The sequence below is a fragment of the Heloderma suspectum genome, chromosome 1 (genome assembly GCF_057233095.1).
Source record: "Heloderma suspectum isolate Gila_16-S chromosome 1, 16-S_ref, whole genome shotgun sequence".
Lineage (NCBI taxonomy): Eukaryota > Metazoa > Chordata > Lepidosauria > Squamata > Helodermatidae > Heloderma > Heloderma suspectum.
The window spans coordinates 109943596-109960555 of NC_139458.1; the positions used below are offsets into that span (position 1 = coordinate 109943596).

Consider the following 16960-nt stretch of genomic DNA (forward strand, 5'->3'; position numbering starts at 1 on the left):
ATCGAATGCATGAGCTCACTTCACACTCGAGCGCTGTGCTGTTTTCCTGCTGTTTTCCTGCGCATCCTTGTCTGATCTCGGATGCTAAGCGCAGTCGGCCCTGGTCAGTAGTTGGATGGGTGACCTCCTGGGAATCAGGCTTCCTGCATTGAGTAGGGAGTTGACGCTTCACAACTTTGAGGCTTCAAAGAGCATGCCTGAATTAGAAAAAAAAAACATTGCAGAGAAGCCCCGATTCTGCGAGGATAACGCCTTAATTTAAAAAGAAACATCTGGAGCTGGGGATAGGAGGGGGTAAAACCTAGTCTCATTTGAAGGGATAGAACAACCCCCTGCTCAGTGCAGGAAGCCTGATTCCCAGGCAGTCGCCCGTCCAGCTACTGTCCAGGGCCGACCCTGCTTAGTTTCTGAGATCAGACAAGCACGCACACATCCAGCCCTTTGCTTGTTGCTGAGGAAATGGAGGCTGCTGAGGAAACTATGCGATCAGTAGCCGGAAGAAGACATGGGGCTGTTGAGAGCTGTGACTGGACAGGAGGGAAATACAAACACCGCCGCATATGGACAGGCGGGGGAGGGGACTACGACCAGATACAGTAGTGAAGGCGGAAAATCAGAGCACGTTAAGGGGAAATACTGGGTATCAGGGTACTGAAAGCGGGAGCACGGAAGTGGGAAATTCCAGCTCCAATTTGAGGTGGGTACTGCGTAGTGTGAAAGGCGGCCGGTGAAACCTCATTTGAAGTGAAAAAAGGCAGTACATGTAGATCCAGCCATGGTTAATCAGCTGTTCTGTTAGGTAAGAATGCTGTTTCCATTTATATGCAGCTGTATGGGATATAGACAGTGATTATGGGTGATCAGAATCTGAGTAACTGTACTTTACCTAATGGGACTCGACATATTAAATACGTACAGGCATCTAAGGTAAATACAGAGCTACCATAGGACTTCAGAAAACAGTACATTGGGTACATAATATTTTGAAAAGCTTTTTTGTGTTACCATGCTTGAATATGTGTTTTAATATAAGAAGAATAATGATGTGTGAGGACTATTTGCCCAACAGAAAGTAATGGATTGGTATGAAATAGGTTTTTTGGCATACTTGCTGGAGAATAAGACCATGATGGAATACAAGAATGTAGATTATTTTTAAATGAGATACCATGGAAAATGTATCTTGATTCATATCTGAAGAGTTCTAAAAGTCAGTATAAGTTGTAAACTTATTTAGAATCTTAGGTGACAACTCTATAAATGGACTTATTGACAAATTCTCTTTTGGCAGGAAGGACAAAAGGATATATCATTTCTCAAAAGAGTCAGTTTGCCATCTCAGCTTCCCCCAAACCCTTCTATACAGACCTTTAATTAATAAATTCTGATTGGATAAAACCCATCTAAAATACTGTTCATTAAATAAAACATCATATCTTCAAAGTCTAATAACCCAGCATCGTTTATTAAAATGACTAGAGAAACTGCAAATAACCCATTTTCCTCCGGGGAGCAGTTGAGCACTGAAAGACAGAGACTTGTCATCCCTGCCTTGCCTCTTTTCTGCAGTATGCATGGCACACAGAGGGCAACAGAAATGGGATTTAACTACCTGAAATATATTTAACTTAAGTACAGCAATAGTTGAGAAGCATAAAGTTTTACAGGACTAAAAAGGAGATTTTCAGTTCTCGGGACTATCCCATTCATATGAACAGATAGCTTCTTTTCTTTTTTTACTGCAAACATTTACATGGAAATCATGAAATTTTTCAAAAGAAAACTTACAGTGATTGACCATGTGTTTCTATGTCAGCCCCATTTTTTAAAAAAAATAGTTTCTTGGTCTCTTGGGCTATCTTCCTAAATAGGAACTCTGTGATGCTCAGAAATACCTTGGTTTCCATCAACAGTAATAAAAAGTATTGTTTGCATCTTAGAGGTAGTTAATGCCTCCTTGAGGGAGGGTGCATTTCCCACTTCCCTTATGAAGGTGGCCATGAGGTCTTTGCTAAACAAATCAAGCTTAGAATTTAATTATTATCCTCATATTGCAGACGGAAACTGAGACTGGGAGAAAGAAAACTAAGGGAGAAATCCTGTGTCCCCTAGACAGCGTCCAGAGGACATGGGATATTTCAGTTTCCTGGATCTGAGGTCAGAGACAGGGCTCTGAGCTTGGAGCAAGAAAAAGCAGCGCTCCCCTCCCCCTCCCCCTCCCCCGCCCCCTTGTAGCCAGCATGGAAATGACTGCGCTGGCTGCTATTAAGAGTTCATAGGAGGGGAAAGGGGGCATTCCCAGGGTCGGGGAGGAGACTGGGGATGTGGGGGTATGAGGTATCTTCAGCCATCCCCAGCCTCCTTCCTTTCCCTCCCCTTCCCCAAAGCCTCCGTAAAAATGGGTGAAATCGTCCATCTAGCTAAAATGCAAAGTGGGAGGCGCAAGGTGCCTCCTGCTCTGCATTGGATATGTGTAAGTCTTCAAGTTTGGAGGCTTATGAGTAGCCAAGGTGCATCCCATAGGACTGCACCCTAAATGCCACATAGGTTGCTTCCCTTTAGCATTGCTGATGCACTGTTTTACACAATTAGCTGGAAGTGTAATTAAAATGAAGGCTCTTCACAGCATGAAATATGGCACCACTTGCAATGTCCTTCCTAATGGCTAAGAATGTTCTATACTTGTCTCTACTCACAAGTAAGTTCCACTCAGCAAATATCCTTGCTATGCTACCCAAAAGCTTCCTGTTTGCAGGTTCAGCCTGTTTTATTGCTTCCTTGGTCATGGAGGCTGGTGGATTAGTGCAGAATTGCCCCTTAATTGTTCCCTTTTTAGTCAGATTCTCCTTGGAAGGGAGCATATTAAATTACTCATTTCTTTCCATTATTTTTCCCTTTTTTTCTTTTCCATTATAGAAAAATAGTGCTATTTCACTATAAAGGAAAGAACTGGGTAATTTAATACCCCTTCCCTCATGGGTGATAAATGCTGACAAAACAGGGGGCAATTAAGGAGCAATTCAGCATTAATCCCCCAGCTGTGCTGACCAGGGAAGCAATAAAATGTTCTAGACCAGCAAACCAAAAGTGTTGAATTTAAAGAAATGTTTCCCTATAAAATCTCTAATAGCCCTTTGCCTATTCACATGGGATAGGCTGTTACTGCAATTATGTTTTATAGCAAAAATGATCACCACAAATCAGATCTGAAAAAAATACTGGAGGGCAACAGAGAAAAGACTAAACTGTAACAATTTAACAACAATATTGGATGGATTCCCTGTAAAAAGTGAATGAAGAAAACAGGGCTGGCTCCAAGGTTTTGTGGATAGGGAACCTTCAATGGGCCCCTCCTTCAGGGAGTCTACCTTTTCACTGCTGTTTTCACCAGCTGCTATTGCTCCTCATCCTCTTTCTCATCATTGCTACCACTTGCCTGACCGTGAACAAATAGGCAATGGCATCCAATACTCCTCCTCCTCACCACCACCACTGTATGGCCCAGAATGAGAGGCAGCTGAACAAGCAGGTGCAATAGTGAAGAGGAGCAGAAAGTCCAGGGGGCTCTTGTCAGTGAGGCCCTGATCAAGTGTGGGCCCTTGGCAGGTGCCCAACTATACCTACCATTGGTGCTGGCCCTGGAACGAAGGATGGCACTGCTAACTAAAAGGGCTAGGGCAAAACTCATGGAGTTCCTGGAAGAAATGACATTTGAACTGGGATCCTCCTAGTTCACAGCTCAGTCCCTTAGGCTGCTATCAGATGCACATCTTACCGAGAGGAAGCCCATTGAATACAATGGGCCTTATTTGTGAGTAAACAGATACTGAAGCTGAAGCTCAAATATTTTGGCCACCTAATGCGAAGAGAAAACTCTCTGGAAAAGACCCTGATGCTGGGAAAGACTGAAGGCAAAAGGAGAAGGGGACGGCAGAGGATGAGATGGCTAGATAGCATCACCGATGCAATGAATATGAACCTGAGCACACTCCGGGAGAGTGCGCAGGACAGGAAGGCCTGGCGTGCTATGGTCCATGGGGTCACGAAGAGTCGGACACGACTGAACGACTGAACAACAACAACAACAACAAATGTATAGGATTACACTGTGAATCACAACACCACAATCTTTTATAAACTGCCCAGAGAGCTTTGGCTATTGGGTGGTATAGAAATGTAATAAATGAATAAATGACAAGAATACTAATAATTATATTACCTCCCCGAGACAGCAGCCCCATGAATTTGCAGATCTCTGCTCCAGAATATCAAGAAGTGGAACCCCACCCTCACCCCAAAGCACAGATTCTTTTTTCTCCTTTGTTGCCGAGGCTGAGTTGTTTGCTTTTGTACAAACCGTATCATGCCCGCAGCAGGGGTAGGCAAGGTGGTTCCCTTTGGCCCAATGGGACACCTTTCTTGTCACCTGCCAAGGTGCCCTACACCTCCCACTTGATGAAACATATGACGCATATGTGCTTGGCAACTTTGTTGCTAGGTGTTATGTGAAGTCCATCCTGTCCTCTTGGGCTTTCCAGTGGCATTTGATTTATCCTTCTGAGGTTATATGCTCCCCGTTTGTATTTTGTTTGATTGCTCTTACCTGTTTCTCATTGGTTTTATGCTGCTTGTTGCTATTTTATTCTTGGGATTTTTAATGAGGTTCCATGTTAAATGTTAGCCACCTTGAAACCAATGTAAAACAGTGGGAAGTAAAAGTTAAATTAATAAGTAAATATATTCAAGTGTGATTAGTGTACTAAAGCTCAGTATAGAATATGCTGATGCAAACTCAAGTAATACTGATCCCAGAGTTTCACATGATCAAAAACTCTCTGTTATATCCCGTATTAATGGTGGGTCTAAGCTGACACCATTCTTTGGCTTGAGGAGGTGAACTGTCTCTCGCTTTCTTTCTGTTCTCTCTTTTTTGTTTACCAGTGATAAGCCCTATGAATGAAGGAGGATTTATACACCTTGACCTAGACACTGATATCTGGAAGACAATGGTGCTATAGACTGATGAAAATATGATTTATATCTTATTGGTGGTATTATAGGACCTTGAACTTAGTAGAGTTTTATGGTGCAGTTTGATGAAATATTACCTTGCATCTTCTACTATACTTGCCAGAGCTCCCAGTTGTTATAGCATAAATAGTGGAAATGATATACACTTTGTTATTTTCTTTTTGCAATTATCAAGGTGAATGGAAACTTAAATCATTGGCACATTAAAGATCAGCTTTTGTTCACCTACAATTTATAGATTCTCTCCTCCTGTCCCCACATTTCCTTTTTTCATTATTTGGTTTCATTTTCTTTTCTTCCTCTATAATTGTATTTTGTTGTTTTTTCCAAATCACCTGTGATGTGGAGGGTGGAGGGAGAACTCTAGATCAATGTATAAAAAACAAAAGCAAATCTACTGTTATTTGATGAGAAGATAAATGGGTATTTGTATGAGTGTTGCCACCAAAATTCTTCCAAACCTTAAAAACATGGGGAGTGTATTTGAGATTTCTTCCAGTGGGAAGTCACATGGTCTTGAGAGGATAGGCTTATATAGTGTATCTAAAGAAGGATGGTCCAATCTGAGTCTGTCTAAGTTTGGCTGGGGAGTTACTTCAAGACTGACCTTGACTCTGGGATTCCACATGACTCTAAACCCTGGGATTTCCCAAAAGCAAGCCCTATATGCTAGGTTCAGGGGTACAACTCCCTTATGTCAAGGCCACAGCCTTTGCAAAGCTCCAGATGCCCACATGCTGGATGCTCCTTAAAGAGGTTTTGATAGGACTTTGTCAAAATCGGATAGGGTCCTCCTGAATTGCAAAGAAACCCCACTTCTGGGATTTCAGTGGATGAGGGGAGGTGATACCAAGATGTTTTAGGAGCTGATTTGGCCTATCTCTGATTCATATAACATAATCCAACTTCTTGATTTTGTGGGGATATACATTTCTACAGTGCCAGTACTTTTAGACCAGGATAGGCCCACTAAGGTGCCCTACCACTCCCACTTAAAAAAAATAATAACTCATTTTCTTACCAGCAGCTCGGATTGCTGTGAAACACATTTCTGCTGATGCTGAAAACTGCAGGTTCAAAGGAGTTGCTGAGTGTATTGGGGCAAAGCCTCCCAACTCTGCCTTCTACCTGCCTTGGCTGGGTTATTGATCCTTTGCCACACCTCCCATGGCAGCCATTTTATGGTGGTGCCCAAGACAGTTGCTCAGATTGCCAAACGTCCCCACAGGCCTAAAAAGGTTGCCCACCTTTTAGGCACTTTAGAAATAAAAATATGATGATGCTTACAATGAAATATTGTTTCTTCATGTTTCTTTAGATTATAGATGAAGAAGAGACGCAGTTCATGAGTAACTGTCCTGTGGCAGTGACTGAGAGTACTCCCAGAAGGAGGACACGCATTCAGGTGTTTTGGACAGCACCTCTTTTGGGCACAGGCTGTGTAATTTTGAAGTAAGTTTACGACTCAAATATAAAGTTGAAAAAGATAATGACTATATTGTACTTTATGATATTATGGTGCTTTTTTTGTCTCACAAATCTGAGTCAACAGTATGACTGTGTGGCTGTACATCTGGACTCTCAGAAATAACTGACAGCAATAGCCAACAAACACTGGGTAGCTTTATTGTCCATAGATTCAGGTCCATAGAGGCATAAAGGTAAAGTGTTCCTTGCTTTTTCTTCCCAGGCCTACTAGTCCAGAAGAAGGCCTAAAATGGATTAGCCTGCAATTGGGAGCCCTGTTCAGGCATTCTATATCTAGGGAGGCTGAACACATGAGGGGAGGGAGCATGCTAGCCCCACCCACCCCTCCGTGGTCATGTTCCTCACCCCCTACTCATAGAGGGCAACTGTCTGAAGAGGAGAGCTTTCTGTATCTGTGGAGTCTCTCCATGTGATCCAGAACGCTGGCTATGACTAAAAAACATATCCAATATAAATACTCATAGGTAGCTCATAGATTTTGAACTGATTTCTGAAAATACTAGGCTGCTTCACACTCAGCATGTAGTCTTGAGCAGATTCGTTGACATGACGTGGGACTTAAGTTAGGCATGGCTAACTTAAGTCCCATTTATTTCAATGGGTCTACTTTAAGTAGGGCTAACATTGGCTACAACCCATCTGCCGTGTGATCACTGTACACACAAAGGTGATCCCTGTGCCTACATGGCCCACACACTCAAAGTCCATCCATCCCCCACCTCTTCCTTTTTTCTTTGTCTTTTTTGCGTGGTGCATAGTTCATGCAAAGAATGTAATTGATCAATGGCACAGCTCTGTCTAGATGCAGTGGGGGCATGGAGGAACCTGCGACTTGCTACCACACCCCACTGCACGTAGAGTCCATCCAGCCAATTTTCAGTGAAGGAAATTTGCCGCTGCTCACATGCAGCCCTTCCATACAACTGGCTGTCCCAAATGTGTAGAGCCCCTATGCATGAGCAGCTTGCTCATGGGGTTTCCTTTGCATGCTCAGCAATGAGACCATCACAGGGCAGGGTTAGTGTGGGGATACAACATCAGGGCGGGGTGAGAAATGCAGCCAGTTTTACCATGGGACTGTCCTATGCAGGAGTAACACATTAATAGGGCTACAGTCTGAGTTGGCGCTATCACATATTGAATTTTCCTGTCTACCTTTCACCCAATAGGGTCAGGGAGACTTGCTTCATGCAGTGAGTTCTACTAAATAATATGGACTAGGGGTGAGAACATCACCACAGGATACACGTTGGGTCAAAAAATCCCAGCTTCAAGTATAGCCTGATGGGACCTGAGCTAGCAGTGACCAACCAGGAAAGAGATCTTGGGGTTGTGGTGGACAGATCAATGAAAACTTCAACCCAGTGTATGGCCTCTTTTTTCTTTTTTTTTTAAATAGGCAAACTCCATGTTAGGGATCATTAGGAAAGGAATTGAGAATAAAACTGCCAAGATCATTCTGCCCTTATAAAAAGCTATAGTGTGACCACACTTGAATATTGTGTGCAGTTCTGGTCACCACACCTAAAAAAACATATTTTAGAGCTGGGAAAAACACAGAAAAGGTCAACTAAAATGATCAAGGAGCTGGAGCATCTCCGCTATGAGAGAAGGTTACAACAGCTGGGATTGTTTAGCTTGGAAAAAAAGAGGGTAAGGGGAGACATGATAGAGGTCTACAAAATTATGCATGGTGTGGAGAATGTGGATAGGGAGACATTTTTCTCCGTCTCTCAAAATACTAGAACCCGGGGTCATCCTATGAAGCTGATTGGTGGGAGATTCAGGACAGATAAAAGGAAGTACTTCTTCACACAGCGCATACTTAAACTATGGAATTTGCTACCGCAGGATGGAGTGATGGCCACCAATTTGGATGGCTTTAAAAGGGGGTTGGACAAATTCCTGGAGGAAAAGGCTATCAGTGGCTACTAGTCTTGATGGTTTTGTGCTACCTCTAGTACCAGAGGCAGTGAGCCTATGTACACCTCATCAAATTTGCAGATGACACAAAATTGGGTGGGATAGCTAATACCTTGGAAAACAGAAACAAAATTCAAAATGATCTTCATAGACTGGAATGCTGGGCAGAAAACAACAGAATGAAATGTAATAGGGATAAATGCCAAGTTCTGCACCTAGGAAAAAGAAACCAAATGCACAGTTACAAGATGGGGATACGTGGCTCAGCAACACTACAAGCGAGAAGGATCTTGGAATTGTTGTAGATCACAAGCTGAATATGAGCCAACAATGTGATGTGGCTGCAAAAAAGGCAAATGCTATTTGGCGCTGCATTAATAGAAGCATAGCTTCCAAATCTCAGGAAATACTAGTTCCCCTCTACTCAGCACTGTTGAGGCCTCATCTGGAGTACTGTGTCCAGTTCTGGGCACCGCACTTTAAGAAGGATGCAGACAAGCTGTAGAGGGTTCAGAGGAGGGCAACAAAGATGATCAGGGGACTGGAAACAAAGCCCTATGAAGAGAGACTGAAAGAACTGGGCATGTTTAGCCTTGAGAAGAGAAGACTGGGGGAGATATGATAGCTCCCTTCAAGTACTTGAAAGGTTGTCACAGAGAAGAAGGCCAGGATCTCTTCTCGTTCATCCCAGAATGCAGGACACAGAATAATGGGCTCAAGTTACAGGAAGCCAGATTCCGGCTGAACATCAGGAAAAACTTCCTGACTGTCAGAGCAATATGACAATGGAACCAATTACCTAGGGAGGTGGTAGGCTCTCCCATGCTGGAGGCATTGAAGATGGACAGCCATCTGTCAGGGATGTTCTGACTTGGATTCTTGCATTGAGTAGGGGGTTGGACTCAATGGTCTTATAGGCCCCTTCCAACCCTACTATTCTATGATTCTATGATTCTATGACCAGTTGCTGGGGAATGTGGGTGGGAGGGTGCTGTTGCACTCATGCCCTGCTTGTGGGTTCCCGGTCGACAGCTGGTTGGCCACTGTGTGAACAGAATGCTGGACTAGATGGACCCTTTGTCTGATTCAGCATGGCTCTTATGCTTTTATGTCAGTCCGTCTTGTGAGTGTAAAGTCTAGCTCAGCTTGCAGGTCAGCACTTGGAAGATTCTTACAGCTCTCATCACCTTTAGGATTGGCTTTTTCCTCTACTCCAGCCTTGCTTAGCTGCTAGACAGTACTGCGAGAAGCTTAATGTGGAGTAGATAACCATTTGCGATCTTGATAGTTGGTCAGGGGAAAGTTAATTTGTGTGCCTGCCATGTAAAAAAGATAGAGGGAGCACAGGTATTCTCAAGCATTTATTGAAGAATTAGGTCCTGACTCCTGAGCTAATTGCTCTTTCTTAGGACCAGAATAAAATATGGGCAAATAATAAGCTCAACAACAAGATGGTCTACTCTTCCCCATTCCAGTCAAAAGAGGGTCTTCTCATGAAGCTTGACAGCAGCTCTGACTTTTGTATCGTCCCCCCACCCCTGCCCCGGTGATTTCCTCCTGATGCAGCCATAGCCCTTCTGTTTCTTTCTTATGAAAAAACGATAGTCCATCTGAAGAAGATAGCTTTGCATTCCTTCCAGTACAAGTCAGCTGTTATTCAAAAGGCCCTGGAAGTGCTCAACTGATTTGCACCTAGGAAGCAGCAAAGTGTCATTTGGATGTCAACAGCCTGGTGGCAATATACATTTTAAACATCTGCCTGCTTTATATTCCGAAGGTAGACATGGCAGCCATTCACTTCTATGGGAGAAAGCAAAAAGGCAGCAGTCCTCTGTGTCAGGCAAAACCTGCCTTCCACCACTGTGGTAACACTCAGCAGGGACAGGCGGATCTGTGAAGCTCGAATTCACCTGGGTTCTTATTTTTTCACTTTTAAGTTTGTTTTTGTCTTGAAGAATGTGCATTTTATATTCATTTTTTTTAACAGCGTGCACAGTTTTGGGCACATGTTTGCAAATGCATGCATTTTTTAAGGAATTTTCAAATAAATAAAGCAGAGGGTAGTATCCTATTATGCCCATGCATTCACAGGACCCAGTGCTTGCGCAATTGGGCTTCTGTGGTTCTAAAAACAACCCCAAATGAGCAGAAATGCTTTTTTTCCAGAAGGGAGCTCCTCCGACCTGTCCCAATCAGGAAACACACATTTCCACTCATTTGCAGGGTTATTTTAGAAGCGCAAGAGCCCCGTTGTGCAAGTGGTGGGCCCTGCTAGCACCACAGAACCAGTGGAGGCAGCATGGTTCTGTTGGATACTGTCTACAATTGGTATGCCTTTATTTCACATATATGCATTTTTGTGCATGTTTTTTGAAATTACACATTTATTCTGTGCATTTTTATTGTTTTATTATTATTGTTTTATTATTATTGCAGATTGCATTGCAAACTTCAGAAATGTACAGATGTTGACAGCCAACCGTGTTCCAGTTCATGTTTCAGTCAAAATGCAAACCCAATGAATTTCACACCCATCCCTAAGAGTCAGCAGGGTCTGAGTCAGGGCCTATTTATTTCCACAATTCATTTATTCTTATTTTATTTCTTATTACATTTATATCCCATCTTTCTTCCATCATGGAACTCAAGGTGGCTACCTGTGGTTCCCAGGTGGTCTCCCCTCCAAGCACTGACCAGACCCAGACCTGCTTAGCTTCAGCAAGAAATGTACTGGTGCCTGGATGCTACTGTTTTCAGCATTTATACACAATTCTCTGAACTGAAACAATATGTTGAGCATCAAAAAGGCAGAGACACAACAATTGGCGCATCCATCCACCAATATTTAAATTGTTTCTGACAAGCATGCCCAAGAGTTTGCACATCCAGGCACCAGTACATTTCTTTCATGAAAGAAATAAAATCACGTGTGTGTGTGTGTGTGTGTGTGTGTAAAAGAGAGAGTCCTGGATAGTCTGGACAAGTGTAATGACAATATTATCCATATCAACTATGAAACCTGGTGAATTCCTCCAGAAAAGTGAATTGCTCTCTATTACACAGTAAATACAGCTGATCATATTGACAAGCCTTTAACAAGTGCTCTAATTTTACATTAATGAGGTAGGTGCAAACAGGAGTGAAAATCCACAGTGTTAGAGATGTGAAACTTCTTCCCCTTAAGATATTTCACTGATCAGAATTCTTTTTGTACTCCGCAGAATCCCCTAGGCCTAATGTAGACACGTTGCCAAACAGTCAAGAAGAATTTACCCCTGTGAAGACACATGGCTGTCTTTCCCTTCAAACCAGGTCCACAGCTGCTATATATGCATTCCACAACACCCACTCATGCTATGGATCCCTGGTGTGCTAACACTGTGTGCACAACCCAGCTGAAATGAGATATGCTGGGTGCATGAAACACATCATGACTAAGTCCTTCTTGCAAGCCCAGGGTCACGTTACAGTTGGCCTCAGATATTTCAACTGAGGAAGAACCTCCAAACTGGCATTGAGTTCCAGCTTATGCAAAATGTCTGTGGCAATTCAAAGCTGAAGTTATTTATTGTCTACAAAACTAGCTATGTATTCTGGCAAGCTTAGCAAAAGCTAGAATGGAGGTGCAGAACTTCAGGGCCAAGGGCCAAATATGGCCCTCTGGGGTTCCCCAGAAGACCATGTCTCCTTCCCCTGCCCCGCCTCCTTCCTCTTCCCCACCCCTTTCCCCCCAACCACCAATCATTTGGTGGTTCCCCAGCTTTTGTGTGGTTCCCCCGCCCCACATTCTAAAAGGTTGAAAAGCCACTATTTGCTTACTGGTAGTATGAGCTAGAGCTGTGCGCAGATGGCCTCTTGAAACTCTCCACCTTACTTGTGGGCAGAGAAATTTGGGAGACAATTTCACCAAATTTATCTGGGGGCAGGGGAGAATTCTCAACAGTTTCTCCCAGCTAGGGCTACACATTAGCAGGGTTTGTAGCACAGCTTCTTTCTTTTTCAGTAAGGGTTGCAACAGCATCAACTGTCTTGGCAGGCTGGCCCCCAGTTTGCATCCACCACAATGCAGGTGCGGGTAGTGTTGTGTCTAGCTCCAGGGATGAGGTGGATTTAGTGCCCTGCCAAAATCTGTCCTCTAATTTCCTGAAAGTTGCCTTCTCCCATGAAAGAGGCTTCCATTGTTCTGCCTCATTCAGGATGTTTTATAATTTATTTCTGTGATGGTTTTGAGCTTACCTAATCACAAAGAGCCTCCTGAGCTGCCTGCACATCCTGATCTGAAAAAGCCCTCTGGGAGGAATTACCTTATGGTGCCTTAAACTGGGCTTTAATTGAAGTGTGGGAAGCTGAGCAGGCTACAGGCTGCCAAGAGATGATTGTACAATGAAAAACAGGACACTTGTGCTCACTCCTCGGCCACCTCCTATGTATGGTAAGCGCAAGAAACCCAACCCCAACCCATGAGAATTTCTACGAAATTTCTTCACCACTGAATTTCTTTTCAAAAGCAATTTCTCTTCTATCAGATTGAAAGAGAATGGTTGAAAAAAAATGTGGGAGAAATTTTTGGCACAGCACTAGTATGAGCTTTAAGCTGCAACATGCGGGTATTTGGGTATTTTTGCCCCTCCCCTGCCTTTGGCCTTTAGCCCTGCCCACCACTGGGGCCTCATTAAGCTCCTCCAAAATGGGATTTGGGCCTTGGGCTGCAAGAGGTCCCACCCCCCTGAGCTTGAATCACAATCCAGGGATATTTCTGTAAAGTGAAATGGCTTGGCAATCCTTCATATGAATGAAGAAGTAAAATTTAAGAAGTAAAATACAAACTTATTGTTCAATTGGAGGAAAACTTGATGGGTTTTCTTGGATGCTGTTCAAATGAATGAAGCCTACCAAACTCAAACAGCTACCGTCATTGTGTCTTGTTGGAGATAGTAATTAATGGTATAATGTAGCACCACATAGTTGTGTGGGGGTAGTGTGGTACATAGCAATTATTATTTTGCTTTTGGCACAAACTAAACACCATGTATATTTTTTCAGCTAGGATGTAAAGCTCTGAGCCGATTGAAATTACAGGGTTTACTGTAAGCTTTTCTTTTTCCTCTTCTTCTTCTTCTTCCTGTCACCTCTTCACTCCCACATAAAGGCATACAAATACTGGACACCATTTTCCACTATTGTGACATCCATGAAAGCTATAATAATGATACTATGAAAAACAAAACACTAAAAAAAACCCACCACCCTGCTATGAAAGTAGTTGTGTCTGAAAAGTCAAGGTTACATTCTGCTACCTTAAACTCTGGAAGAGATAAAAGGAAGTACTTCTTCACAGAGAGCATAATTAAACTACAGAATTTATTTCCACAAGATGCAGTCATGGCTGCCAGCTTGGAAAGCTTTAATAGGGAATTAGACACATTCATGGAGGATAAGACTAGCAATGGCTACTAGTCATAATGGTTAAATATTTCCTCCAGTATCAAAGGCAGTATGCCTCTGAATGCTAGTTATTGGGGAACTCTCTTGCTTGTGGGATTCCCCGAAGCATCTGTTTGTCCAGCAGGGCTCTTCTTACGTTGTTAAGAGATCAATGTTGACAGTGTTGCATATTTTTATGAATATCTAAGGCCTTGTATATAAGAAAAACCAATTCCCCATGTCCCTTTGAATGACAGTCCTTGTTCTCTAGGGGAAGCATATGCAGTGATGGGCCAGAAGAGTTTTAGAGGATTCTGAAGGGTGGAACAGAGGTGTCCCCTGCACTCACATCAACCCTGCGAGGATGGCACTGTGCTCTTCGGAAATTGCAGTTGGGGAAGTGCTTGTGGCAGGATTTTGCCCAAGAGGGCTGGTTGTTTGCTCATATCTCCACTGAAGCATTTATATCGGAACCTAAATGTTGCTGCGTCAGTGAATTGTCTTCAGGCTGAGAGAGAGGTCTGCTTTGTATATCATGTGAATACCACAAGCCAAAGTTAAGCATGGCTGAAAATTGCTCACTGCCCTTCTCTCCTTTGCATCTGTTGCATTTTACTGAATGCAAATGCAATACATACAGTGCAGTCTTATACATGCCTACTCAGAATAGGGTGGCTACTTAGGAATCCCCCCCACCCCTGCAAAGAGGGGATGCATCACCAAAGAAGAGGACATTGATTGGCATAACATTTGCATATGCTAATTTAGGTGCAAAAGTCAAAATAATTATTATAATTTGAATAGAAATACAGTAAATCTCACCATAATGTGGAACACTGTGGCCAAGTAACAAGGTGTGCCTGCTTGTTCAGTCTGCCGCTGAGGTGCTATTAATGAGCAACAGTTCTGATTGTTCTTTATCTTTAAACTTGAGGTAGACTGGACAGCCCTTCACACAGAGGACAGTCCTCCTGCAAACCTTCAACCAGAGGGCTATCCTTTGTAATAGAGGACACATGGCCACCCTAAAAAGTCCCATTGAGTTCAAAGAGTTCCATGCGTATGGGATTGCAGTCAATTTATGTAAATATTTGAATTGTCTGCACTCAGCTCACCATATAAACAGAAGATTTTTGTGGGGTGAAGTAACAACTAAATCTCAGAAGAGGTTCACCTGAGCACATCCCTCATGACCTTTAGAGACAGGCATCTATCTTTTCTTTTATTATTGGGGGAGAGAACCGTTGTATAGAGGGTTTATGCTGCTGCTGCTGTTTTACTTGGTTCATCATGGGGTGGTTTTTAATATTGCCTTTACATTGATTTCTTACATCATAGTATAGTAGGGTTGGAAGGGGGCCTACAAGACCATGAACACTGTAAGCAGACTTGAGCTTAAAAGAGGCAATATATATATATATAGCTTTACATTTCAGCCAATTACTGTGATTTTTGTGTGATGTAATCAATTACATTTTTATACCTCTTGTTTACTTGTCAATCCCAACGGCCCACCAAATACGAAACCTGGATTGTATTTGTTGCTTGACTAGCAGTAACATATTTTCTGAAACTGTCAAATAATTTTATGACAATATTATTGGGGGTCGCATTCATAGTAAAAGTTGTGCTCATGTAGAACTGGCAAAAGAAATGTTTTATTCTTTTTTAAAACAAAGTGTGGCATTTGTTATTTTTCAGTGATAAATCATTCGTCTTATGGTTTATTCATGTGTCTCTTTTTGGATGCATGTTGCCACCAGAGGGTTGAGCAACTTGAAAAGAACATAACGTCTGCCAAATTAGAGATTTGGCAGATTTAGAACATCATTTACATGTTTTTGAGTGTGTGCTGTTGTTGTTTTTAAAACCACATTCAGTCGGGAAATTGTACAGCTGGAACGCACGTTTTGGTGCTGGCAAACGTAATGCAAATTTCAGGAGTTCGTACCTTGAAAATCTTTAGGCCGCTGCTTTGTGAGTATGTTATGTGGCTCCCAAAGCTAGTACTTTCTTCTTCACTGTGAAGCTGTCTTTCCCCTAAGAAATTCTGGCTATGGAAGGTGCATCAGCTGAAGACTGAAGAATCTCTGGCATTTGAAATGTCTGGGAATCTATGATCTTCTACAGGCATTCTGCCTCATGCATTGCACATCATGTGAGGGGGACAGTGCAAGGATACAGCGAGGACACACTTGCCAGCCCTATGCCCTCTCCATCATATTTCTGACAGCACAGCCCCACTGCAAACTACAAAATATATATGTACATGTCCTCATAGCCAAGCTTCTCAGTAACAAACTGACATCTTGTGACAATGTAAAGGTTCATAGCAATTTCACAACAGTGTAATTCTGTGTGCTTGTTCAGCAACAGCTAACATGGAGCACAAGGGTGTATTATGGGGACACAGTTGTTGGGTGAGTCAAATGAATCTTATTCAGCCATTATCATGAGAAACCAGGGAGGCAGGAGGTTCTATGGCTTATACACAGAAAATGGCTGCATGGATTGATCTCAAACTTAGCATCATAGGAGAGGTCAGTTTGAGGATGGTCTGTGCCAATTTTGAGGTAGAAAGGGGAAGACAGAGCTTATTTGTAGGGGCATGATGTTTGACAAGTGACCTCCAACATTTTGACAGGTAATAGGCTACCTCAAATGATGTCATTCTGCTAACACAAATGACATTGTGCTAGTATAAGGGACCTCTAGCACAACACCAGTAGTGTTAGTCTAGGATTCCCCAGAAAACTCATTGTGCAAGCTAACTGTATTGGTGTAGCACTAGAGGTCCCTCACACTAGTTCAAAGTAATTTTTGTTAGTGGAATGACATTGTTGGATACTGCCCATTGTAATTTTTCTTTCTGTTATACTTTATTGGGGTAAAAGGTTTTGGGTGGATTTCTCCATTTGTACAGCATCTTTCAGGAAACTATTTGTTGTGTCCAGTCAGGGGGAAGGTCCAGTAGCAGCGTAGACCTGTAGCTGAGTTAGAGGGGCATGATCCCCCAAAATTTTATCTGCCCCCCTACATTTTTACAAACAAATGATTAAATTTATTACAGAAATGTTAGAAAACCAACAGGAAA

The 16960-nt window shown here is 42.7% G+C and overlaps 1 protein-coding gene across 1 annotated transcript in view; it reads left to right on the plus strand.

Annotated features, from left to right (window-relative positions):
* Window positions 1-16960, plus strand: part of SPON1 (spondin 1) — a 508583-nt gene that overhangs the window by 105022 nt on the left and 386601 nt on the right. The window contains exon 3 of the mRNA XM_084828189.1: window positions 6350-6483. Coding sequence (XP_084684315.1) covers window positions 6350-6483 — 134 coding nt within the window. The remainder of the gene's footprint in view (window positions 1-6349; window positions 6484-16960) is intronic.